Source organism: Podarcis gaigeae (genome assembly GCF_964106915.1).
Source record: "Podarcis gaigeae genome assembly, chromosome: 15".
NCBI classification, from domain to species: Eukaryota; Metazoa; Chordata; class Lepidosauria; order Squamata; family Lacertidae; genus Podarcis; species Podarcis gaigeae.
In genome coordinates, this window is record NC_139692.1 from 1,233,556 (window position 1) to 1,260,027 (window position 26,472).

General features: G+C 44.0%; 1 protein-coding gene across 16 annotated transcripts in view; it reads left to right on the forward strand.

The window, feature by feature from the left end:
* FGFR1 (fibroblast growth factor receptor 1) overlaps positions 1 to 26,472 on the forward strand; it is a 112,834-nt gene that overhangs the window by 25,240 nt on the left and 61,122 nt on the right. For all 16 annotated transcript variants that reach the window (XM_083713512.1, XM_083713514.1, XM_083713505.1 and 13 more), the window contains exon 2: positions 82 to 304. In XM_083713512.1, the coding sequence (XP_083569638.1) occupies positions 214 to 304 (91 nt within the window). In that variant the 5' untranslated portion in view covers positions 82 to 213. The remainder of the gene's footprint in view (positions 1 to 81; positions 305 to 26,472) is intronic.

A 26,472-nucleotide genomic window follows, 5' to 3' on the forward strand; every position in this document is an offset into this window, starting at 1 on the left:
TATTGGAGAAAATAATTGAGATATTGAGGACAGTAGTATAATTATTTTCCTGTACATTAATTGTTGTTTTTGAATTTACAGTGTTTGAAAGTCTGCACCTTGGAGAACAAGTGAGACCCCACCACCTTCTCTCGTTTTGCAAACAGGCACCGAAGCTGCACACCCTCATGGCGTCTGAGAGCTCAGTGGTCATCCAGTAGCAGGAGAACTGGGATGTTTACCTGGAAGTGCCTCATTCTTTGGGCTGTGCTGGTCACAGCCACACTGTCCATGGCAAGACCAGCACAAACTCTGCCTGAGCAAGGTAGGCGTGCTAGTTAGTACCTCTTGTGCCATTACCAGCTGTAGATGTGCTTCAGTTTTCAGTGGTATTTTTGTTCTCTTGGTGAATCAAAAGGAACGTGGTAGAGCGTTCACAAGAACAAAGCTGAATTGCCTTTAGCATCGCTCCAGAAATGTTCAGGAATAAATACATATTTTGTCCTATCTGCATGTACAAGAACATTAAGAGTAAATGCACTCTTCAAAAATTTTGCATTTGAGTAACAGGCATAATTCAAGTAGATACTTAACTTAGTTTATAAGCTCTGCAATAAATGATGGGGCTGAGAGAATACCCCCTATGTCTTTGTGTAATTGTTTGTTTTAAATTTAATTCTTATTTTCTGAAAAAGAATTTTAGACATGCAGTTTCAAACAGCAAACAAACCACTTAACAAATTTTGGACACTTTGAAAGGAATTTCATTTAAAAATGAAAGAAAACAAAAGCTATTTGTTTTGCAATCTGTTATCTGATGCATATATTCATTGCGAATTGAACTTAGGCTTGTGAATGTCTTGGGTGTCTTCTATATGTCTGTCTTGGAGTCGGGAGACTGTGGGTTGGTAGCTGGGATTTGCTGATCCTCTTGACTACGAACGTTCTTCAAATGGTACCTTGGAAGAAGTTCTTCTGTTTTAAGAGAAAGTCGGATCCTGTTAACGGCTGGCAGTAGATGAAATAGCACAGCAGAGGTTTGCACCTGGATGGCTTTGGTCCATTTCCCCACTGGGGCTGTAGACAACTGTACCTCAATCTGTTCTCTGGCCTGAGGTCAGTGGTTGGATCAGGAGCTTGAAAACGCTGCAGCAGAATAGGGTTCATAAGGCAGAGGCATAGCATGTTCATTGGATTGAAGGGATACTTTATAATGTCACTGCAAATTTGAACCTTATACTGTAACTGTCTCTGTTTCTGGGTCACCAATCCTTTTGGTCTGAGTTGAGCAGTTAAGTGTCTGGATCTTTGAGTTCCTAGAAGAACCTCAAGAGTCCTGATAAGGCAATTGTGTAAAAATAAAGTTAATCTTGTCTGTGCATTGTAGGAGCAAGTAGGATCAACAGTTTATATTTTCTCATACCTGACTTATCTAGATTCTAATCTAAATGTATCTGAACCTTCAAATTAGAACATCAGGAATTCAGATAAACTGTGGAAATCAGTACTTAAAATCTTCATATGACTACTATGCCTATAAGATATTTAAATGAGAAAAAATGATGATGGAAGGCAAGTGATCAAAAAGGTCATACTTGTGCAAAAAGGTCACACTTGGCAAATCCACATCATGATCAACTCCCACCCAGAAACCAATGTCCCCACTGTGGAAGGACGTGTGGATCCAGAATTGTTAAAACCGTGTTTATGGAAGACGGTCTTACTTGGCTACAAGTGATCAGCAAAGAATAAGAAGACTTGTGCAAAAGACAAGAATCAGATCTGCTTGAAAGTGTCTATATGGTCAGGGCAGCAATTTAAGTATTTGTTTTGGGGTGAAATCCGAAGTAAGCTTGGGAAGGGTGTAATAGTTCATGAGAAATGTGCTCTAATGATTCTGTGGTCTTTTTGCTCTTGGTTGCTTATCCGATAGGTAGGGTTACGAGTCCTTTAACACCAGCAGGTAAAGCTTTTTGTGATCAATGCAGTTCAGCCAATTCAGTTGCACACAAACACGGTCAGCCTTCAAAAATGTTGGGACTTGATGCATCCCATTGAACTGGTGGCCACTTCTCACTGTTCAAGACCAGATACAAGGCACTGTGCTCCTCTGCGGCTTGTATGGGAGAACATCCCCGTGGGTTGTGCCCCAGGAGTCTCTCTCCCCTTGGGGATCTCTGCCCCTTGCAGAAGGCCCATAGCTGCAGGGTAGAGCTTTGGCTGTGCCTGCAGAAGGCGCCAGGTTCAATCCCAACCACATCCAGATAGGGCCAATAATGTCCACTGCCTGGAATCCTGGAGAGCCACTGCCAGTCGGTGCAGGCAGTACTGAGCTAGATGGACCCAGTGGTCTCACTCTGTATGAAACAGCTTCTCATCTCCTATGTTTGCTCCTGCATTTCCCTTTGCAACACCCCAAATCAACTACCTGAAATACGGCAGGTTGAGTCCTGTCTCACTTCACCTTGTAGCAGAATAGCAGAGTCTTTCCACAAAAGTCTCCCTGACTGAGGCCCCTGCTATCTGCATGTCGCCTCTTCCACTTCTGTAGACTTCCGCTCCAGCAACTGTCCAATCAGTATAAGGCTGCCAGATACCCTCCTATTTCTTCCTCATTGCTCCATCACCACCAGTGGCTGGTGTCCCAAGGTGTGCATGGAGGTGCTAGGTCAGCTGCTTGGGGGCCCTCCTCAAGTTTGCTGAATCTCAAAACATTTCTGGAGGCTGTTTTTCCTCGGATCTGGCTACAGCCAGCCTTTAGGTTCTCGCAAATGGGGGGGGGGGCAGCATTACTTCTTTATCCCAGATTCATAGAGGTGTTAACCGATACCTGTAGCATCCACCGGAGATATATGTAGCCTGAAACTTTCTCCTTACTTTAGGTAGCACCTCGCCTAATCACTAGTTCTAGAGAACTGAAAGCTTCCTGCTATTTTGTGACATTTTGGCTAGGCCTAATAGATACTGCCGAATGGTGTATTGTAGAGTTTTCTTATTAGCTAACCCAGCTATCCCTTACTTTTGAAATTATTCTTGTATTTTCAGCTTCTTTTTTTAACAAATGACTTTTTAAAACCTCCTCACACCTCACTGGGAGACCTAATAGCTGTGGGGCTTCCACAAAGAGAAGAGAGCCCCACATAATCACCGTATTTTTCACTCCATAAGACGCACCTAGTTTTTAGAGGAGGAAATAGAGAAAAACAATATTCTGAATGAAACAGTGGATGTATGATTTTTGTGGATCATTCTGTGGCCACAGACGTGTGATTTGATGGTGAGTTTGGGGTAGCCTAATGCAAAAATCCTGAGGATCCATGTGGATCCGTGCTTTGTAACCACATTTTTGCACCACTGCAGCCCCAGGAAACAGTGGATGCGTGATTTTTTTGGTGCAGGCTGTAGCCATGGACATGCTATGTGATCTGATGGTGAATTTGGGGTGACCCAATGTAAAAATCCTGCGGATCCATGGGCTTTTACCTCCCCTCTCCCAGGCAGCCTCCTTTATCGCTAGCATCCCTTATCTCTCTCCCGATCCCACCTATCAGCTGTTTCCTTTCAACACTCCCTTCCCTCTTGTTTGCCTTACTGTCTTTTCCTTAGCTGGAGCAGTTTTTTGCTCCTCCTTTTCTTCTAATTTCACTCCTCGTTGCTTTAGTCTTCCTGTCTCCTCTCCTTGCAAGTTCACTGTCTTTACCTCCCCGCTCCCAGGCAGCCTTCTTTATCGCTAGCGTCCCTTATCTCCCTCCGATCTCTTGCCGATCAGCTGCTTAGCGGCTTTGTTTCAACACCCACTTCCCTCTTTCTAAAAAAAAGAGCATGATCTGCTTTTCGCCCTGGGCAATTCGGCTCCAGGGACCACGCATTCGCTCCATAAGACACACAGACTTCCCCCCTTACTTTTTAGAAAGAAAAAAGTGCATCTTTTGGAGCGAAAAATACAGTAAGTCTCCGGGGGGTGGGTGCTCTTAGTAGGCAAAGGGCTCTCATACACTGCCAGCTACTCAGAGTAGACCCACTAAAATTAATGGATATTACGAACAAGTACTAATTAGTTGGGTACCACCCTCTGCTTTTTATCAATGCTTTTTTCTTTTGAAAATGGTGGGACAAGTAAAAAAAACCTCTGTGGTTACTCTGTATGTTACTGAAATGCGACGGTGGCCAATGAGTTGTTAAAGGGAAAAGGCTGGACGTTTCCATTTTCCACCCCGTCCCCAATCCATGGGTCACTCGTCCACCCCTCCAAACTTTCTTTGGCCTGGCCTGCTGCTCTTTCCCTCCTGCCATTTCAGCCATGCTGAGCTATGCTGCCTTGCACGTAAGAGCAGGTCAGGCCAGCTCTCTGAACACTGGTGCCTCGGGTTACGAACTTAATTCGTTCTGGAGGTTCATTCTTTTTTTCTTTTTTTTAAAATATTTTTATTAGCAATTTCAACATAACAAATTATGAAACCATATAACCGCATACATAATTTTCCCCCTTTCCCCCCCCACCAAAGACTGCCCTCAGCTCCTCCCTGATTTCTCAGCACATATTATTCTCTGCATGTTATAAAATAGTTCATATCCTTACATTATCTATCTAACATGTTATCAACCAATAAATCTGTGTATGTTTATTCAAAACCTGCCAAGGAGTCCAGTTTATTTTGTTGTCTTTTTAGATAATTTGTAAAAAGCTCCCATTCTTCCTTAAAGCCATAGTTGTCCTTGTCCCACAATTTATATGTCAATTTAGCCAACTCCGCATAGCTCATCAATTTTTCTTGCCACTGTTCTTTTGTCGGGATTTCCTCATTCTTCCATCCTTGTGCTATCAAGACTCTTGCCGCTGTTGTACCATAAATAAGTTCTTTGTTTTTCTTGGCAGGTCTTGTCCTACAATCCCTAACATAAATGCCTCTAGTTTTTTTTTACAAATGTCATTTTAAACATTTTTTTCAATTCATTGTATATCATTTCCCAAAATTTTTAAATTTCTCTACATTCCTACCATGTATGATAAAAAGTCTCTTCTTTTTCTTTACATTTCCAACATATATTTGACCCGGTTTTATACATTTTTGCGATCTGTACTGGTGTAATGTACCATCTATACATCATTTTCATATAATTTTCTTTTAAGAGAGAACAATCTGTAAATTTCAAGTTTACTCTCCACAGTTTTTCCCAGTCCTGAAATTGTATATTATGTCCTATATCCTGTGCCCATTTGATCATGACCAATTTGACCTGCTCATCTTTTGTTTCCCATTCTAGCAAAATACTATATGCTTTCTTCAGCAGCTTCACTTCTTCTACTGCTTCCTTTTGAAATCTAGAAGTTGTATAACTAAACCCTTTCTTATTATGTTCCTTTTACATCTCATGTAGTTGTCTGTAGTGTGAGCAACTCTGAAAATGGTCTTTAATTTCCTCGTAATCTTTTAATTTCCATTTCCCTTCTTGATCCTTCAGCAAGTCTCTATATGCAGGCCACTTCCCTTTTTGGCCAAGTGGTTTGAGTAATGAAGCTTCAATTGGTGATACCCACCAGGGTGTTTGTTCTTCTATTAAGTCTTTATATCTCTCCCACACCCTCATTAGTGATCTCCTAATTATATGATTGTAGAATCCTTTATGCATGCCATCCAAATCTGTTATCATGACCTTCCTGATCTAATGCTTCTTCCTTTTCCAGTTTTCTCCAGTCCCTAATCGATACTAAACATGCAGCCTCGTAGTATTTGTGGTCTGGGGGGCAAACCCGCATCTTTCTTTTATATCGGTAAGTATCTTGTGTTTAATCCTTGGCCTTTTGCTCCCCCAGACAAGCTTCAAAATATTCTTCTGCCATTTTTTGACGCAATCATCTTTCACAATTACTGGGCCCGTCTGGAACAGAAAGAGCATTTTTGGCAATACATTCATTTTTATCGCTGCTATTTTTCCTACTAGGGAAAGGTTCATTCTGCTCCATATTTCTAAATTGCTTTTTATCTCAGACCACACTTTTTCAAAATTGCCTTTGTAGACATTTATGTTTTTTGCTGTTAGCCATATCCCTAAGTACTGTATTTTTTGCTCTATAAGACTCACTTTTTCCCTCCTAAAAAGTAAGGGGAAATGTGTGTGCGTCTTATGGAGCGAATGCAGGCTGCACAGCTATCCCAGAAGCCAGAACAGCAAGAGGGATTGCTGCTTTCACTGCGCAGCGATCCCTCTTCCTGTTCTGGTTTCTGAGATTCAGAATATTTTTTTTCTTGTTTTCCTCCTCCAAAAACTAGGTGCGGCTTGTGGTCTGATGCGTCTTATAGAGCGAAAAATACAGTATTTTACTTTTTTATGAACTTCTATCTCAATAGGTAAAGGTAAAGGGACCCCTGACCATTAGGTCCAGTTGTGGCTGACTCTGGGGTTGAGGCGCTCATCTCGCTTTATTGGCTGAGGAAGCCAGCGTACAGCTTCCAGGTCATGTGACCAGGAGGACTAAGCCGCTTCTGGTGAACCAGAGCAGCGCATGGAAACGCCATTTACCTTCCCACTGGAGCAGTACCTATTTATCTACTTGCATTTTGACATGCTTTTAAACTGCTAGGTTGGCAGGAGCAGGGACTGAGCAATGGGAGCTCACCCCATCATGGGGATTCGAACCACCAACCTTCTGATCAGCAAGCCCTATAGGCTCTGTGGTTTAACCCACTTTGCATCAACTCTTTTTTCTCTTCTTCCTTCAATTTTTTTACTAACAGCTTAATTTTATTTCTGTTTAATTTAAATCCTGCCACTTTCCCCAAATTCTTGAATCTTTTCTATCACTCTAGGAGGAGAATTTTTTGTACCCTCCACTATAATTACTAAATCATCAGCATATGCTTTCAATTTAAATTCACTTTTTCCAGTTTTTATCCCTGTGATCTCCTTATCTGCTCTTGTATTTCTTGCAAGTACTTCCAGCACCAAAATAAAGAACAGAGGTGATAGCGGGCATCCTTGTCGAGTTCCTTTTTGTATCTTACATTCATCCATTATCACCTGATTTACAATTAACTTGGATTTTGTTCTGAATATATTGCTTGTATTCCTTTTAAAAATTTAGATCCAAACTTACCGTATTTTTCGTCCCATAGGACGCTCCGTCCCATAGGACGCACCTACTTTTTTGGGGGGGGGAAATAAAGGAAAAAAATTTTTCCTTTATTTCCCCCCCCCCAAACCAGGTCGGGGAACAGTGGGATGGCGGTGCTGCGCCTCCCCGCTGTCCCCCGAGCTTGTGGGGCTGGCCCATGTCTGCCTGGCGCGAGGGGCGCTCTGCTTCAGGGCACCCCGCGCGTCGGGCGGCAGGCTACAGTCCGCAGCATGGGGAACCCTCTGTTTCAGGGTGCCCCACGCGCCCCCCGGGTGCGCAAGGCTTGCCAACACCAGCGCGGAGCATGGGGCGTCCTCCGAAGGGCGCCCCGTGGTCCGTGCTGCCAGCTGCCGCCCGCAAGCCTTGCGCTCTCGGGGGGAGATCCCCCGGGTGCGCAAGGCTGGCCAACACCAGCACGGAGCACGGGGCGTCCTCCGAAGGGCGCCCCGTGCTCCGCGCTGCCAGCTGCCGCCCGCAAGCCTTGCGCTCTCGGGGGGGAGATCCCCCGGGTGCGCAAGACTGGCCAACACCAGCGCGGAGCACGGGGCGGCCTCCGAAGGGCGCCCCGTGCTCCGTGCTGCCAGCTGCCGCCCGCAAGCCTTGCGCTCTCGGGGGGAGATCCCCCGGGTGCGCAAGACTGGCCAACACCAGCGCGGAGCACGGGGCGGCCTCCGAAGGGCGCCCCGTGCTCCGTGCTGCCAGCTGCCGCCCGCAAGCCTTGCGCTCTCGGGGGGAGATCCCCCGGGTGCGCAAGGCTTGCCGACACCAGCGCGGAGCACGGAGCGGCCTCCGAAGGGCGCCCCGTGGTCCGTGCTGCCGGCTGCTGCCCGCAAGCCTTGCGCTCTGGGGAGGGGAGATCCCCCGGGTGCGCAAGGCTGGCCAACACCAGCGCGGAGCACGGGGCGGCCTCCGAAGGGCGCCCCGTGGTCCGTGCTGCCGGCTGCTGCCCACAAGCCTTGCGCTCACGGGGGGGGGGAGATCCCCCGGGTGCGCAAGGCTGGCCAACACCAGTGCGGAGCACGGGGCGTCCTCCATAGGGCGCCCCGTGCTCCGTGCTGCCGGCTTCCGCCCGCAAGCCTTGCGCTCACGGGGGGGGGGATCCCCCAGGTGCGCAAGGCTTGCCGACACCAGCGCGGAGCACAGGGCGGCCTCCGAAGGGTGCCCCGTGCTCCGCGCTGCCGCCCGCAAGCCTTCGGCTCCCGGGGGAGATCCCCGGGTGTGCAAGGCTTGCGGACACCTGCGTGGAGCACAGGACGTCCTCTGGAGGGCGCCCCGTGCTCCGCGCTGCAGGTTGCCGCCCGCAAGCCTTGCACGCCCGGGGGGAGATCCCCCGGGTGCGCAAGGCTAGCGGACACCTGCGTGAAGCACTGGCCGTCCTCCGGAGGGCGCCCCGTGCTCCGCGCTGCAGGCTGCCGCCCGCAAGCCTTGCGCGCCCGGCGGAACTCCCTCCGGGCGTGCAAGGCTTGCGGATAGCTTCCTGGAGCCTGGAGAGTGAGAGACGTCGGTGCGCACCGACGCCTCTCGCTCTCCAGGCTTCAGCGAAAGCCTGCATTCGCCCCATAGGACAACACACATTTCCCCTTCATTTTTGGAGGGGAAAAAGTGCGTCTTATAGGGCGAAAAATACGGTAATTTCTTCAAGCAATTTTTTCATGATATCCCAAGAAACATTGTCAACTGGAGGTCCATTCTTAACCTGAAACCATTCTTAACCTGAAGCACCACTTTAGCTAATGGGGCCTCCCACTGCCAACGCATGATTTCTGTTCTCATCCTGAAGCAAAGTTCTTAACCCAAGGTACTATTTCTGGGTTAGCGGAGTCTGTAACCTGAAGTGTTTGTAACCCAAGGTACCACTGTAACACACAAATGGGGTTGTGGCCAACTAACTTCTGCTCAGAGTAAACCCACTGAAATCAGTGAACCAAATCCATCAGATTCATTAACTCCAATTGTTCTCCTCTGAGCAGCACTGCAGGCAACCCACATGTTGTTTAGTCGTTTAGTCGTGTCCGACTCTTCGTGACCCCATGGACCAGAGAACGCCAGGCACCTCTGTCCTCCACTGCCTCCCGCAGTTTGGTCAAACTCATGCTGGTAACCTCAAAAACACTATCCAACCATCTCGTCCTCTGCCGTCCCCTTCTCCTTGTGCCCTCCATTTTTCCCAACATCAGGGTCTTCTCCAGGGAGTCTTCTCTTCTCATGAGGTGGCCAAAGTACTGGAGCCTCAGCTTCACAATCTGTCCTTCCAGTGAGCACTCAGGGTTGATTTCCTTCAGTATGGAGAGGTTTGATCTTCTTGCAGTCCATGGGACTTTCAAGAGTCTCCTCCAGCACCATAATTCAAAAGCATCAATTCTTCGGCGATCAGCCTTCTTTATGGTCCAGCTCTCACTTCCATACATCACTACTGGGAAAGCCATAGCTTTAACTATACGAACCTTTGTTGGCAAGGTGATGTCTCTACTTCTCAAGATGCTGTCTAGGCCTGTCATTGCCCTTCTCCCAAGAAGCAGGCGTCTTTTAATTTCGTGGCTGCTGTCACCATCTGCAGTGATCATTGAGCCCAAGAAAGTAAAATCTCTCACTACCTCCATTTCTTCCCCTTCTATTTGCCAGGAGGTGATGGGACCAGTGGCCATGATCTTCGTTTTTTTGATGTTGAGCTTCAGGCCATATTTTGCGCTCTCCTCTTTCACCCTCATTAAAAGGTTCTTTAATTCCTCCTCACTTTCTGCCATCAAGGTTGTGTCATCTGCATATCTGAGGTTGTTGATATTTCTTCCGGCAATCTTAATTCCGGCTAGGGATTCATCCAGCCCAGCCTTTCGCATGATGAATTCTGCATATAAGTTAAATAAGCAGGGAGACAAAATACAGCCTTGTCGTACTCCTTTCCCAATTTTGAACCAATCAGTTGTTCCATATCCAGTTCTAACTGTAGCTTCTTGTCCCACATAGAGATTTCTCAGGAGACAGATGAGGTGATCTGGCACTCCCATTTCTTTAAGAACTTGCCATAGTTTGCCGTGGTCGACACAGTCAAAGGCTTTTGCATAGTCAATGAAGCAGAAGTAGATATCTTTCTGGAACTCTCTAGCTTTCTCCATAATCCAGCGCATGTTTGCAATTTGGTCTCTGGTTCCTCTGCCTCTTCTAAATCCAGCTTGCACTTCTGGGAGTTCTCGGTCCACATACTGCTTGAGCCTTCCTTGTAGAATTTTAAGCATAACCTTGCTAGCGTGTGAAATGAGTGCAATTGTGCGGTAGCTGGAGCATTCTTTGGCACTGCCCTTCTTTGGGATTGGGATGTAGACTGATCTTCTCCAATCTTCTGGCCACTGCTGAGTTTTCCAAACTTGCTGGCATATTGAGTGTAGCACCTTAACAGCATCATCTTTTAAAATTTTAAATAGTTCAGCTGGAATACCATCACTTCCACTGGCCTTGTTATTTGCAGTGCTTTCTAAGGCCCATTTGACTTCACTTTCCAGGATGTCTGGCTCAAGGTCAGCAACCACACTACCTGGGGTATACGAGACATCCATTTCTTTCTGGTATAATTCCTCTGTGTATTCTTGCCACCTCTTTTTGATGTCTTCTGCTTCTGTTAGGTCCTTTCCACTTTTGTCCTTTATTATGGAAATCTTTGTACGAAATGTTCCTTTCATATCTCCAATTTTCTTGAACAGATCTCTGGTTCTTCCCATTCTATTGCTTTCCTCTATTTCTTTGCATTGCTCGTTTAAGAAGGCCTTCTTGTCTCTCCTTGCTATTCTTTGGAAATCTGCATTCAATTTCCTGTATCTTTCACCATCTCCCTCGCATTTTGCTTGCCTTCTCTCCCCCGCTATTTGTATGGCCTCATTGGACAGCCACTTTGCTTTCTTGCATTTCCTTTTCATTGGGATGGTTTTCGTTGCTGCCTCCTGTATAATGTTACGAGCCTCCATCCATAGTTCTTCAGGCATTCTGTCCACCAAATCTAAATCCTTAAACCTGTTCCTCACTTCCACTGTGTATTCATAAGGGATTTGACTTAGATTGTATCTTACCGGCCCAGTGGTTTTTCCTACTTTCTTCAGTTTAAGCTTGAATTTTGCTATAAGAAGCTGATGATCTGAGCCACAGTCAGCTCCAGGTCTTGTTTTTGCTGACTGTATAGAGCTTCTCCATCTTTGGCTGCAGAGAATATAATCAATCTGATTTCGATGCTGCCCATCTGGTGATGTCCATGTGTAGAGTCGTCTCTTGTGTTGTTGGAAAAGCGTGTTTGTGATGACCCGCTTGTTCTCTTGACAGAACTCTATTAGCCTTTGCCCTGCTTCGTTTTGATCTCCAAGGCCAAACTTGCCAGTTGTTCCTTTTATCTCTTGACTCCCTACTTTAGCATTCCAATCCCCTATAATGAGAAGAACATCCCTCTTTGGTGTCACTTCTATAAGGTCTTGTAAGTCTTCATAGAATTGGTCAATTTCAGTTTCTTCAGCACAAGTAGTTGGTGCATAAACTTGGATTACTGTGATGTTAAAAGGTCTGCCTTGGATTCGTATCGAGATCATTCTATCATTTTTGAGATTGCATCCCAGTACAGCCTTCGCCACTCTTTTGTTGACTATGAGGGCCACTCCATTTCTTTTACGGGTTTCTTGCCCACAGTAGTAGATATGATGGTCATCCGAACTGAATTCACCCATTCCCGTCCATTTTAGTTCACTGATGCCCAGGATGTCAATATTTATTCTTGCCATCTCATTTTTGACCACCTCCAACTTACCCAGGTTCATGGTTCTTACATTCCAGGTTCCTATGCAATATTTTTCTTTACAGCATTGGACTTTCCTTTCGCTTCCAGGCATATCCGCAACTGAGCGTCCTTTCGGCTTTGGCCCAGCCACTTCATCAGCTCTGGATCTACTTGTACTTGCCCTCCGCTCTTCCCCAGTAGCATGTTGGACGCCTTCCGACCTGAGGGGCTCATCTTCCAGCGTCATATCTTTTATATGCCTGTTGTCTTTGTCCATGGAGTTTTCTTGGCAGGGATACTGGAGTGGCTTGCCGGTTCCTCCTCCAGGTGGATCGCGTTTGGTCAAAACTCTCCACTATGACCTGTTCATCTTGGGTGCCCTGCTCGGCATAGTTCATAGCTTCTCTGAGTTCTTCAAGCCCCTTCGCCACGGCAAGGCAGTGATCCATGAAGGGGGGCAACCCACATAGACATTCACAAATTAAAACATTTTCAATTACTATAGAGAGTATTCACACTAATAAAATATATTCTCAACTAAAAAAACAGTAGTATTATTTTGCTTTTCATTTTAAATATAGTGTTAGTTTTGCCCTAGCTGTGTATCCGTACCCTTTATTTTCCCATCCTGCAGCAGCGGCAGGAAGAGCAGCTGCTTCTCCTTGCCCCATTCCCATTCTGGCAGCTCTTCTCATGCACCCGTCTTCACCAGCCCAGCGTCCTCCTGCTGCTTTGGACTACAACTCCCATGAGCTCCAGCCAGGACAGCTTAGCAGCAGGCGCTGCTGGGAGCTGTGGTTCAAAACGTAAGGAGGACTTCAGCTGGAGGAAGGCTGCCGCATAAAATGCTAATTATTCACGGAAACAAGACCATAGCAAAGCTGCCTTATACGGAGTCGTACGGCTGGTCTGTCTAGCTCAGTATCCCCAGCGCCTGCCCTGAGTGGTAGTGACTCTCCAGAACGGGGATATTCTCAGCCCTACATTGAGTTGCCAGGAATCAACCCTGGGACCTTCTGAGATGGATGTACCACTAAGCCACATCCCATCCCCAGCTGATATAGAAGAGCTGAATAGAAAGAATAAAGGATCACATTCAAGTGTTCTATTGGTTATTAATTCTTTTCTAGCTCTTATTCTGTTGCAAATTTGTTTGGGAATTTAATATTTGTTAATAAAAATGATGAATCACCTTTTTGTCCACACGGCCCCCAAGGTGAAATATAATATTTTTAAAAACAAACAACTCAGAAGTCCTTTTTTCATTCCTCTGGACATTTCTAGCTTTTAACATTTCTCATTCTTCCTGTTTTTCTGCATTCTGTGAGCCACCCCACACTTTATGTAAATCTTGTGCTTGCAATAGTGTGTGGACCAAGAGCTAGAGAGCATCAGTCACTAATTTGTGTTTGATGCTGTGATTAAAGGTGAGGTTGTGTTCAGGGGAGACTGCAAGTGTGGGGAAAGAAAGCAGTTTCTGAGTAGCCCAAAGGTCAGATGGTGCTTATGTATTTATTTTTAATAAATTTTATTGGAATTTTATTTACAACGTAACATAAATCCCCCATCCCCTAACACACAATCCACCCTCATTAAACGGGAACATAACATACAGTAAGCATAACATACAACAATACAAACAATGAAATATCCTGTATCTGGCCTCCTTATTTACTTCTTATAAACGTTTTCCTTTATTATTATTATTAAATAATTATTAAAATTTTTCTTAAATCTTAAACTTAAATATCCACAAAGTCTCCTGAAGACATTAATTGAAACAAGTCCAGGTATGTATTTTAGGGCACAGTTTTGTGAAGTATTCTCTGCATTTTCCCCATGCTTTTTGAAACTCTAGTCTAGTGTGATCTCTAATTGCCTCTGTTAATCTAGCCAGCTCATGATACTTAACAGTTTGTCTTGCCAGTTTCTTTTTTCGTTGGCACAGTTTCTTTTTTTCCAGTTTTTAGCAATTAGGATCCTTGCCGCTCCTGTAGCATAGAGGAATATTTTCTGATCTTCTCTTGCTATACCTGTTGATACGGAATGGGGGGGGGCATGTCTTCTTCACCTTCTTCTTCGCTGCAATATATCAATTTATTTCCAATTGTCAATGTCAAAAGGGACTAAAATCTATAAAATTCATAGAAAATCAACGTGCCAGTTTGCTCAATTTCTCTAGGACTCCATCACACCTCCCCTGTCCAGCATAATCCCTCAAGCAAGGTGTTAAGACCCTAATCCTGTCAAATCGCTCTGATCAGCCTTTCCTCCAGGCAATGTCAGGTGGCAGACTATGCATATTTGAGACCATTGTTTTCTCATCCCCAGGAATTGTTTATCTGTGCATATCTCCAGCTCTGCATATTCCCCCCTCCCTCCTCCATATGTTAATCTGTGTAACCCAACCCCCTTTAATATATTCATGATGTAATCTGTGTAACCAAACCTCTCTTTAATGTATTCATGACGTGTTTTGCACTGTATTCTGGGACATGGAGGGAGTTTCAAAAACTCATGTCACCCCTTTCTCACTGTTCAATCTCGCCTTGAACCTGTTGCGCAATAAACTTGGATCTTCTGCAGCTTGCTCCTGTCTACGGCTGAGCTCATTTTCCTCCGCAGGGACCCACGGACTTAGTCCGATGAGCTGGGTGGCAGAGCAGCCTCGCACCCAGATTTTGCCGTAACAGTTGGCTGTGTCCGTTATCCTTAGTAGAAAAGCTTCTGTATTTTTCATAAAGTTACACTTAAACATTTTTTTAAGCTCGTCATATACTGTGTTCCAGAAGCTTTTGATTTTTTCACAGGTCCACCAAACATGTATAAGTGCCCCCTCTGTTTTACCACACCTCCAGCACAGATTTGTTTTTGTCTTACACATTTTAGCTATTTTGGTAGGTGTTAAGTACCATCTATAAAACATCCTGATTGGGTTTTCCCTCAATACTTCACAGGCTGTAAATTTCCAGTTCTTTCACCATAGTTCTTCCCATGCTGTTAAGTTAATAGTTTTCCCAATATCTAAAGCCCACTTGATCATTACCTCCTTGACCTGTTCGTCTTTGACCTCCCACTCCAATAATGTATCATACATTACCTTGGTTTTGTTTTGTAATAACACTTTTTCTAATAATGAAGATTCATTTGAGAAACCTTTTTTCTTATCTGTCCTGAACACTTCATGCAATTGATGGTATTGCATCCAACCCGTAAGGTGTTGTTTAATTTCCTCATAATCTTTAATTACCAATTTATTGTCTTTTTCCTTAATCAGATCTTTATATGTGGCCCATTCTAACTCCATATTTTTCATTTTTTTAAAATAATATTTTATTAAGTTTTAGGAATAACAACAAACAAAAAAAAAGAAAAAAACACATACACAAAAATATAGAGTTACAAAATACAAAAAATACAAACACTTAACTTGTAGAAAAAGGAAAAAAGGAAAAAACAAAACACACTAAAAGGAAAAAACAAAAATCCCTCTTTTTAATTTCTCATCTTTGATTCACTTATTTTCCTGACTTCCTCACATCTCCCTTTTTTGTATCCCTTTTGAAAATTAATTCAGCAAATTCATATTCAATTAATTTATCTATTATCAATCCAATCTTATTTTTAACCTTGTTGCTAGAACCCCTTCAGTTCATTTCAATGTCATCAACATTCAAAAATTTTACAATGTTTCTGTAAATAAATTTTAAATTTCCTCCAATCTTCTTCCACCAACTCTTCTCCCTGGTCTCAGATTCTGCCAGTCATTTCTGCCATTTCCATGTAGTCCATTACTTGCATCTGCCATTCTTCCAGAGTGGGTAGGCCTTGTGTCTTCCAGTGCTTTGTGATGAGTATTCTTGCTGCTGCTGTAGCATACATAAAGAAAGTTCTATCCTTCTTTGACACCAATTGGCCGACTATGCCCAGGAGAAAGGCCTCTGGTTTCTTAGGGAAAGTGTACTTAAGTACCTTCTTCAATTCATTATAAATCATCTCCCAGAAAGCCTTAATCCTTGGGCACCTCCACCAAAGGTGAAAGAATGTACCTTCAGTTTCTTTACATTTCCAGCATTTATTATCGGGCAAATGATAAATTTTTGCAAGCTTGACTGGGGTCATGTACCACCTGTACATCATTTTCATAATATTCTCTCTTAGGGCATTGCATGCCGTAAATTTAATCCCGGTGGTCCACAACTTCTCCCAGTCAGCAAACATGGTGTTATAACCTATATCTTGTGCCCATTTTATCATTGCTGATTTTACTGTTTCTTCCTCAGTGTTCCATTTCAGCAGCAAATTATACATTCTTGATAGAATCTTAGCATTGGGTTCTAGCAATTCTGTCTCTAACTTTGATCTTTCCACCTGGAAACCCACTTTTTTATCCTGGTTAAAAACCTCTCTTATTTGAAAATAGTGTAACCAGTCTCGCACCTTCTCTTTAAGCTTCTCATAACTCTGCAATTTCAATTTGTCACCTTCCTGTTCTAGAATTTCCCAATATTTTGGCCACTTGGCCTCCATATAAAGTTTTTTCAAAGCTTTCGCTTCCATAGGTGAAAGCCATCTTGGGGTTTTACTCTCCAAAAAGTCTTTATATCTGATCCAGACATTAAACAATGCTTTCCTGACAATATGGTTTTTAAATGCCTTATGCGCTTTTACCTTGCCATACCACAAGTATGCATGCCACCCAAATACATTATCATACCCCTCAAGATCTAAAACATCTGTGTTTTCAAGAAGTAGCCATTCCTTCAAGCCAGCAAAAAGCTGCTGATTCATAATAGAGTTTCAAGTCTGGCAGGGCAACCCCCCCTAACTTTAGCATCTGTAAGTATCTTATATTTTATTCTGGGCTTTTTGCCCTGCCAGACAAATCTAGATATATCTCTCTGCCACTTCTTAAAACAATCCATCTTGTCAATAATTTGCAGTGATTGAAATAAAAATAACATTCTCGGCAGTACATTCATCTTGATAACAGCAATACGACCCAGCAAGGAAAGCTTCAAATTTGACCAAATTTCTAAATCTTTTTTCACTTCTGACCAACATTTCTCATAATTGTCTTTAAATAGGTTCACATTCTTAGCGGTCATATTCACCCCCAGGTATTTTACCTTTTTTACCAATGTTAAATCTGTCTCCTTCTGAAACCTCTCCCTCTCTATTGGTGTCAATTTTTTCCCCAAAACCTTAGTTTTTGACTTATTCAACTTAAAACCTGCTACTTGACCAAATTCCTGGATTACTTCTAGGGCCCTCTTGGTGCTGGATTCTGGCTCTTGCAATGTCAATACTAGGTCGTCTGCAAAGGCCTTAAGTTTATATTGTTTAACTCCGACCTGAATACCCTGAATCAACTGGTCCCTTCTGATCATATTCAGCAAAACCTCCAGAACCGAAATAAAGAGCAATGGGGAAATTGAGCAGCCTTGTCGTGTCCCTTTCTCTATTTTAAATCCCTCTGTCACCACGTTATTAACTATCAGTTTAGCCTTTTGTTCAGAATAAGTTGCTCCTATACCATTTTCAAAGTTTTGTCCGACCCCCATCCCCTGAAGATTCTTCTTCATAAAACTCCAGGAAATATTGTCAAAGGCTTTCTCCGCATCTACAAATATCAACACTGCTTTGGTGTTGATGTTCACCTGCAGTTTTTCTAGAATGTTAATTATATTCCTCATGTTGTCTGATAAATGTCTGCCAGGGAGGAAGCCTGCGTGATCTTTATGTATAACCTCTGCCAATACGCTTTTCAGTCTTTTAGCCAAAATGTCAGCAAAAATTTTATAATCCACATTAAGCAGGGATATGGGGCGGTAGTTCTTAAGTTGTGTCTTTTCAGACTCAGTTTTCGGTATAAGTGTGATATAGGCTTCTTTCCACGACTCAGGCGCTTTCCCCCCCTCCATAATGTCGTTGCATACCTCTTTTAGTGGTTGAATTAGGTAGTCTTTCAAAATTCTATAATATTTAGAGGTTAATCCATCAGGCCCTGGAGATTTGCCCAGTTGCATGTTCTGAATCACACCTTCCACCTCTTGTTCGGTTATTTTATGGTTCAATAACAATTTATTTTCTTGTGAAATTTTTTGTAATCCATTAACTTTCAAAAATTGGTCAATTTTTGTCTCAATCTGTGGCCCTTGTGTATAAAGTTGTTTAAAGTAGCTCTGGAAGCAACTTCTAATCTCCTGTGGGTTCTGTATGTTCTTTCCTTCCACCTCAAGATTTGTGACCGTATTTAACTTTTGTCTCTTCTTCAGCTGCCACGCTAGCAGCTTCCCACATTTGTTAGCTGATTCAAAGGTCTTTTGTCTCATCTGTTTAATTTTCCATTCAATATCTTGATTAATCATTTTCATATATTGTACTTGGTATAATTTAATTTCTCTCAGAATCTCTTGTGACTTTGGTTTAGCTCTAAGTCTCTTCTCTCCTTCTCTTATCTTCTCCAAAATCTTTCCTTTTTTCTCCTCTTGAGTTCTCTTTTTTATTACATTCTGCTGTATCAGAAACCCTCTCATTACAGCTTTACTTGCGTCCCAGATTACTCTTTTTTCAACCGATGTCTTCAAATTTATCTCAAAATAGTCCTTTATAGTTTTTTGGGCCTTTTTAGTAGTTTCTGTATCTCTAAACAAATTGTCATTCATCCTCCATCTGAAGGAACCAGTCGGTGTTAATTTCATTTCCATTTTCACAGGATTATGGTCGGAGCAGATTTTTGGACAGATTTCCACTTTTCGGATCTTGGGAGCCATTCCTCTGGTTATCCAGATTTGGTCAATTCTTGTCCAGGTCTTTTGGGCTTCAGAAAAGAAAGTCCCCTCTCTACCTAGGGGGTTCTTAGTTCTCCAAGAGTCAATCAGGTCCATATTGTCTGTCATTTCAAAGAAGGTTTTCGGTAGTCTTCCATCTTTTGTCACCACCTGTCTTTCTGACTTATCCATGTTTGTCGATACCACCCCATTCATATCTCCAAGCACTCCATATTTTTCATTTTTTTTGTAATTGCTTCTAGAGGTGATGCCCACCATGATGTTTTCGGTTCTAGGAGATCCTTATATTTTGTCCATGTTTTATATAATGATTTCCTTATGACATGGTTCATGAATCCCCTGTGTACTTTCCCTTTTTCATAAGCTAAATACGCATGCCAACCATAACAATTGTTAAATCCTTCTAGATCTAACAAATCACCATCTTTTAATACAATCCACTCTTTTAGCCAATTTAAACAGACAGTGTCGTAATATAAATTTAGGTCAGGTAGTGCTAGTCCACCTCTATATTTTTTATCTATTAGAAGTTTGTGTTTAATTCTTTGTTTTTTATGCTGCCATATGAATTTGGATATCTCTTTTTGCCATAGTCTAAGACTTCCCATTCTTCCAGTTATCGGTATCATTTGGAATACATACATCATTTTCGGCAACACATTCATTTTAACCACCATTATTCTGCCAGTAAGTGATAATCTTAATTTATTCCAGATTTCTAAATCTCTTTTGATTCCATTCCAGTTTTTTATGTAATTATCTTTGAATAGATTACTATTATTATCGATCAGCCAAATTCCTAAATAATTGGTCTTATTTATTGTTATTAATCCTGATATCTCCTGTAGTTCTTCCTTTTCTTGCTTGGTCATATTTTTGACTATAATGTTGGTTTCATTCTTGTTTAACTTGAAGCCGGCTACTTTCCCAAATTCTAATATTCTTTCAATTATCTGTAGTATGCTTTTTTGAGGATTGTGCTTAGCAGCTGGGGCAATGTTTTGACAACTCTCCTCTTCTTGTGGGCCTTGGAGAGTAGTCTGCTGGTCTATAGCTTACCTGGAGATAAGTGAGGTCAGTGGCAGTACCTGTCATTAGCCCTATCCTGGATACATTTGAGGCCTCTTTCCTCTGGTTCACAGCTTTCTGGAATCCTTTCTTGGACCATGGATATGTGCCTTTAAATCCAGCAGCCTGACGGTTTGTGGATTCTGGGAAACATCATACTAGCCGACATATGGTGTGTGTTTTTCCGTGTCAGTTAGCCTTAATGCAGCTTACTATATGTGGGAATATTTATTCTATAAATCTCATTATATAAATGTGAGTGGTTTGTAATATTGGCGTGTACCTTGTGTTGTGATACCCCTACTTTTTAAAGGGTACCCTTTATTTCTTTCTCCTCCCCCTCTAACTCCTTTTTGTTGGCATGGTTTCAGCAGGCTGTTTGGACTTGTGCCAGCTGGTTTCTGTGGCACAGGCAGATGCCCAGTGGGCAGCTGGGACAGGGGGTGTTATGTATACAGTCCTTGCAGAGTAAATATTTCTTCTGGACTGGAAATTTGAGATGATGTGGAGTATTCGGCATGCCTTCCCCTGTCAATAAGCTCATTCTCAGTTGGATCTTGCCCCTAGATAACCCTGCTCCAAAACCCTCTCTAACCCTTTCTACAAAGTATATTTAACTATTTCCAAATCTTAGGAGATGTCCATATATGGTAGTTTCCTGCTGCCACACTAAACAAGAAATGCGGAAAGTGCCCATGAAAAGACCGCTTTGCAAAGAAACCGCATTTCCTTCCTTTGATACTGAGATGTGGGTTGTCCAACCTATGTCAGGCATGGGGAGCCCACCAGAGGCCGTTCAGCAACAACTCCCATAATAGGCCCAGCAGGGATGGCCAGTGGCCAGGGATAATGGGCGTTGTAGTCCACAACATGTTGACTGCCCCTGTGCTAAGCTTAGGAAGGCAGCCTTGTTCCATGTTCCCCAGGCAGTAAGTCTCCCAGTGCAAGAAGGACTTAATGATCCTACAGGGCTCCCTCTTAAGATGGTAATGTATATTGATCGCTGCATTTGAAGTAAGTGAGACAAGACAGCTCTGTTGCACTTGGGGGGCTGCTGCTAATTCTGCTGAGTGGAGACATGGACGTCTGTCCCAAAGTCCTGCCACTGAGCTCAAGCCATGGAGTCCATGATAGGAGGGACCTCTGCAGGGGCCCAGCATGGACCCTCACTGCTATTAATGTAGAAAAATGGAAAGCATCTTGCTGCCATGAGCGATGATATTGCCATAAAACATGAGAAAGGTACTGGAAGCCATGCCTTTTACAGAGAAGTCTATAAAAAGTAATGTCCATGAGCGTGCTAGGCCAGTCTCTTCTCAACCACTCTTCCTTCAAATTCATCCTATTATTTATTCATGTATTGATTTGCTGCTCCTTCTGCTGTTTTTGTACACTTCACTTAAGCCATAAAGGCTCCCAAAGCAGGGACCTGCATAGTGAAATACAAAAAATAAAAGTGGAACAGATCAATCAAAGTACTGTCAAGTAGCAAAACCCCAAACAGGGGATTGATTAACATGAAGACTTCCCAGGCTCAAGGATCAAGGCATGCACACACAAACCCCTTTCCCAGGTACATTATTTTACTATTGTCCCTCACCCAATTTCTTCAACCTCTCACAGGGAACGTTGCCCATGAGAAGACCAGTGTCTGTCTGTGTTTTCCTTTCTATCTCTTTCTAAACACACACATGATCTTGTGGAGTCGTTCACAGTGTTGTCTTTGGAAACATGGGGTATGTGTTCCACATCATTACATGTGACGGTAGAGCATGTATAAGCCCATAATGCTCCCATTATGCTCCATTCCTGCCCCTCTTCCTGACCATTTCTGGGTTCTTGCAATGCACGCATGTACGGTTGGGCATCAGTTCGGCGCGTGTAAATCAGTGGTAGCCTGCAATGCTAAGCAACTGTCCTGTCAGTGCAAGGATTTCCACTTGTGCAGTGGGAGGGCATGGGGCATGTGCAGTAGGAGACAAGGGTGGGAAAGTCCCATTCTGCAAATGGAAACACTTGCGCAACATTAGACACAAGCCCAGCAACTATGTCCAATAGATGACCAGTTGAGCCAAACTTTGTCCTTGCAGTTCCTTTGTAGAGGACTAGGGCATGTCTGCTGCACTCTCCATTTGTAAAGTAGGAATAATAATGGCTTGGTTCAAAGGCTTGTCCTGTGGATGAACACAAAAAGCAGAAGTACGTTTGCAAAATGAGAAAGAAGTATTCTAAGTGACTAAGGTCAGAAAACTGGAATTCACTCTCCCCTATAGGATCTAAAAGGAGCTTTCAGTGCTTTTAGATCTCTCTTGCAGCAGGTTTTGTGTGTAACTACTGCGTGTGGACTACTGCGTTAAGAGTATTGTGGTTAAGTATTTAGATCTCATCACTATTGCTGTCTGTCTGTCTCTCTCTCTCTCTCTCTCTCTCTCTCTCTCTCTCTCTCTCTTTCTTGCATGCTTGTACATGTACAGCAAAGGGGTCCGGGCTGTGCCTGTTTCATGCACACCTGTTTCATATCTTCCCATATGAAGCAGCCCAAAACTGGGACACCGTCTTCCAGTGCTACACTCATGCGTCTGAAAAAGTGCAGCCCCAAATCCCAGCAGCCATTTGGGCTGCTTTCCTCTTGCAAGAAAAAATGGGATATCCACCCCCCCTCTCCCCTGGGCAGTTGATGGGTATGAAGTACATATAATTATTTACAGCAGTGGTTTTTTATGCTTGCTACCTTCAGAAAACCCTTCCACTTCTCTGAGCCATCTGTATCAGGTAGGTCAAAGCAGAAACTTGCCCGAACAAAGGGTGGAGGTGCACCAAGGCCATATGTGTCTCTTCCTCTAGTCTGCCTCTCCCAGGCTCAACTCCCTTAGCCCGAAGACTGTGATTCTCAAAGAGCAACCCCCTGACCTGCAGTCCTCTTGTGTTTTGCCTAGCATTCTCCCTATGCCATTAGACAGAGGGAAGCACTTGGTTCCTCTGGAATGGCATCTGCAAAGGTGGTAATTCAGGCTTTGCACGGTCCAGACCAGCTCATTGCATTCTGTGGACTGATAGGGGATGGGAAGGGGGAGTAATTGAGTTTAGTTTCAATTTGAATGTGTTTCCACCTCATTTGCACTTCCTAAAACAATTCAAACAAAAATGTGGCTATGCCTTGAATTGCTGTGCAGTTTTTCAAACCAAAAGGTGTCTAGAATTCCATATATTAGTGGAAAGTGTGCATAATGTGTGTATATTAATAAAAATAACATGCAAAAAGCATTATATAGAGGGAATGCAGCTTGCAAAAAAGTGTATACAGTGGCACCTCTGGATACGAACGGGATCCGTTCCAGAGCCCCGTTCGCATCCAGAAGCAAACGTGACTAGCGATGGCACGTCTGTGCCCGTGCATGACGTCATTTTGAGCACCAGCGCATGTGCAAGTGGCGAAACCCAGAAGTAACACGCTCCCTTACTTCCGGGTTGCCGTGGAGCGCAACTCGAACGCACTCAACCCAAAGCGCATTCAACCCGAGGTATGACTGTATTAAAGAAAGGCTGCATACAAAAATGTATTAAGAGCAATGTGCATTAAAATGCCTGTAAACCTGGAGGGGTGCACATCACCATTTAGATTTCTCCTCTTCCCTGAATCTGTCTAATCCAGGCATAGGCAAACTCTGCCCTCCAGATGTTTTGGGACTACAAATCCCATCATCCCTGACCACTGGCCCTGTTAGCTAGGGATGATGGGAATTGTAGTCCCAAAACATGTGGAGGGCCGAGTTCGCCTATGCCTGGTCTAATCCCTTTTTAAAGCCATCTGAGCTAATACTTGTCACTACATGCCATCAAGTAAGCGCTGCGCCTGTTGCCAAAGAACACCCTTGGTTCACGCAAGGAACAGTTGTGGCCTCACTGCTGCGTGAAACATGTGCCTTGAGCATCTTCCCCAGCACATCACGTGGCAGGCAAGCTGCTTTCAGGAAGGTTACTCACCATTGCCAAACTTCTCATGGAGTAATGAGAATAAGCTTCCAGGGAAGACCCCAAACCCACTGGGTATCCCCAGAACACAGTTTGAAACTTGTTTATGAAACAAGAAGTTGGCTAACATAGGAAGGGACCACCCTCTGTTCATGAGAACCTGAAAGGTTCTTGAACCCCCACCCTGGCAATAAGGGATCCATTCCCACATAATTTGGACTGTCACTCCTGCTCCAACTCTTGTGAACTTTTGTTTGCTCTTGAGCTCCTGCTCTTGCGCACTCTCATGTGTCCATAACCTCCCTTCATTAATATTTGGCAGAGGCTGGAGTTTATAAACCAGACCGTGTCCATATTCTAATGTGGGGAGGCGGTGTTGTGAGGGAGAGCAGAGTGAAGGATGCCCTCCAGCAGGACAACCTCAGACACTGAAAACTGCTTGCTGTTACTAGAGACAGAGGTTGTGTGCATGAGTCTCTGTGTAAAAGGAGCTTGGGGGGGGGGGGGGCTTGGATAAGGCAATCTGCAGCCGCTTCCCAGCAAACAGATCATAGTTAGGCTTGAGGAAAGGCCAATTTGGAGGGGACCCCCCCCCCCCTAGAAAGAGGCCAGTCCCCAGAGACCCAGTAAGCGCTTCCTGTTGGGATTAGCAGAGCTGTTGGGCATGTGTGTGCTTTTTCTTCAGGAAATACCTTTAGTAAGCCCTGGTGGGGTTCCCATGGCAACCGGCAAGGGGACCTGCTGATCTCAGCCATTCAGTTCTTTATTGTTGGCTGCATCTCTTTGTTGGCTGCATTATTGCAATCCGTCCTGGCAAATAACAGCGTTTGCACTGTTTTGTGAGGGCCCTGAATGCAGAAGGGTGGTTTTTTTGTTTTGTTTTTTAACATTCAGATGGCCTAGTCTGGCACAGGGCCATTTGCATGCAAAAAAAGTAAAAATCTGTTCCTGAAAAATGCCTGTATTGAGGCCCTGGATAAATACTGAAAGACTAAAGGTTAATCTTAGTGCTTCTCCTCTCCCCACCCCCAAACACCCCCCCTTCTCTTTTGCCAATGAGTTCTCTGCTCTCAGGCTTTTTCCCACCTGGAGTTGGGCTTGGGCTGGGGGGGGGTCTTATTTCCCTCCCCTCTTCTGAAATTTCTCCCCCTCCCCCTCCCCTCCTGCCGAAATCCCTGGAAAGCTAATGACAGCTCTAAGAACCTGTTGAGTTTTGCCATCTGGTCAGGCCTTAACCAGACTAAACTCAGATTTAATTCCGTTTCAAAGCTGCAGTAAAATTCACCAGAAGTGCAGCGCAGAGCTTTTGGACGTTACATCACGCTTGTAATTTTTAGGCTTGTTTCAAAACCATTATGTAACCATTCCTGGAAGAGCCTGCCCCTTTCATCCAGCCCTGTGGTGGCTGTGTGTGCCCCAGCGCACTCCAAGCAGGCGGAGGCTCTTGTATTTCAGCCTCAGGCACTGGGCATTAACGGACACCCTCTGCCAAATCCCCTGGGGGATGCAGTGTAGATGGGGTTTTTGTGGTTTCCATCAATCATCTCTGCTTCAATTTCTCTGTCATTGAAGTATGTGTAAATGGCCGCAAAGAGCATGCGGCAGCCTGTTTGTTTGCCCCGGGGTGAGTTTACGTAAGCTTTGTTTATATGGATAAATCGGGCCTCTCCTGCTTCATTGGGTTCGGTGAGAACAATGGGTTTGTGCTTTCACTGGCCCATTACGTCCTAATATGAAGCAAAGGGCAGGAGTGGACCTAAGAAGAGTCCTGGTTGGGTTGAACCAAAGGTCCCTCTAACTGAGCATCCTGTTTCCTCAGTGGCCCCACCAGATGCTGCAAAGAGGTTTGAGTGTCTCTGTATTGCAAAGCATTAACGTTGTGGCAAGAGGGAAAGGCCATCACATGTGTTACAGGCAAGGACACCATCTCCAGGTAGGACAGTGAAATACTTTTGCCTGACAGCTTGGGAGAGCGCACTTGCCCTCCTTGTGCGCGTCCTGTAGCATCCTGCCATGAGAACAGAACACTAGACAGGACTGTGCAACCAGTTTGGCTGAATTCCAAACTAAATTGAGTTTCCAGACTGAATCTGAATCAGGCCTGGATTGATTCAGACCAGTCTGCATCTCAGAACACTCTATAAGAATGCCAGACAGCCTTTCTCCAAAATGTTACAAAAGTGTAAAACAATCCCATAGAAGGAGCACATAGAAGGGAGGTGAAATGGGGAGCTGCAGTTATGACTCTTTTGGTTTCCAGTGCATATGAGTGGAACTAACAATGATTCATATTTTCAGTTTTCATTTTGGATTCATAGTCTGAGTTGAATTGGGTCTGAATTGATCTGGACTAAATCAGGGACTGAATCAAAGGGGGGGGGAGCACTTGTTCATTTCTGCTAGCTAGGACTTTGATTTGATACAGCAGGGACCTTCTTCTACCCTTATGTTAGCTGTTGCCAGTCACTGTACTGAGCTAGATGCACAAATCTAGGTAGGTTTTATGTTCCCCATTCTGCTTTCAGAGTGCAAAACTGAAATCTGAGTTGTAGACTTGGATCTATTTTGTGCATTTCAAGTATTCAGAGTGTTTGCCTACATTAACTCAGTAATGGTTACAACAATGCCATAAGGTTGGAAACCATTATGATGATCACAGAAAAAAAGTTTGTTACTGGTGCTAGCAATTGTAGTTCCGTGAGGGGCAAACGACTTTCCAGGATCCTTTTGGGGAGGGGGGTGTCATTTAAATGAATGGTGTGTGCCTAGCGCCAGTGTATCTCGAACTTGGGTCT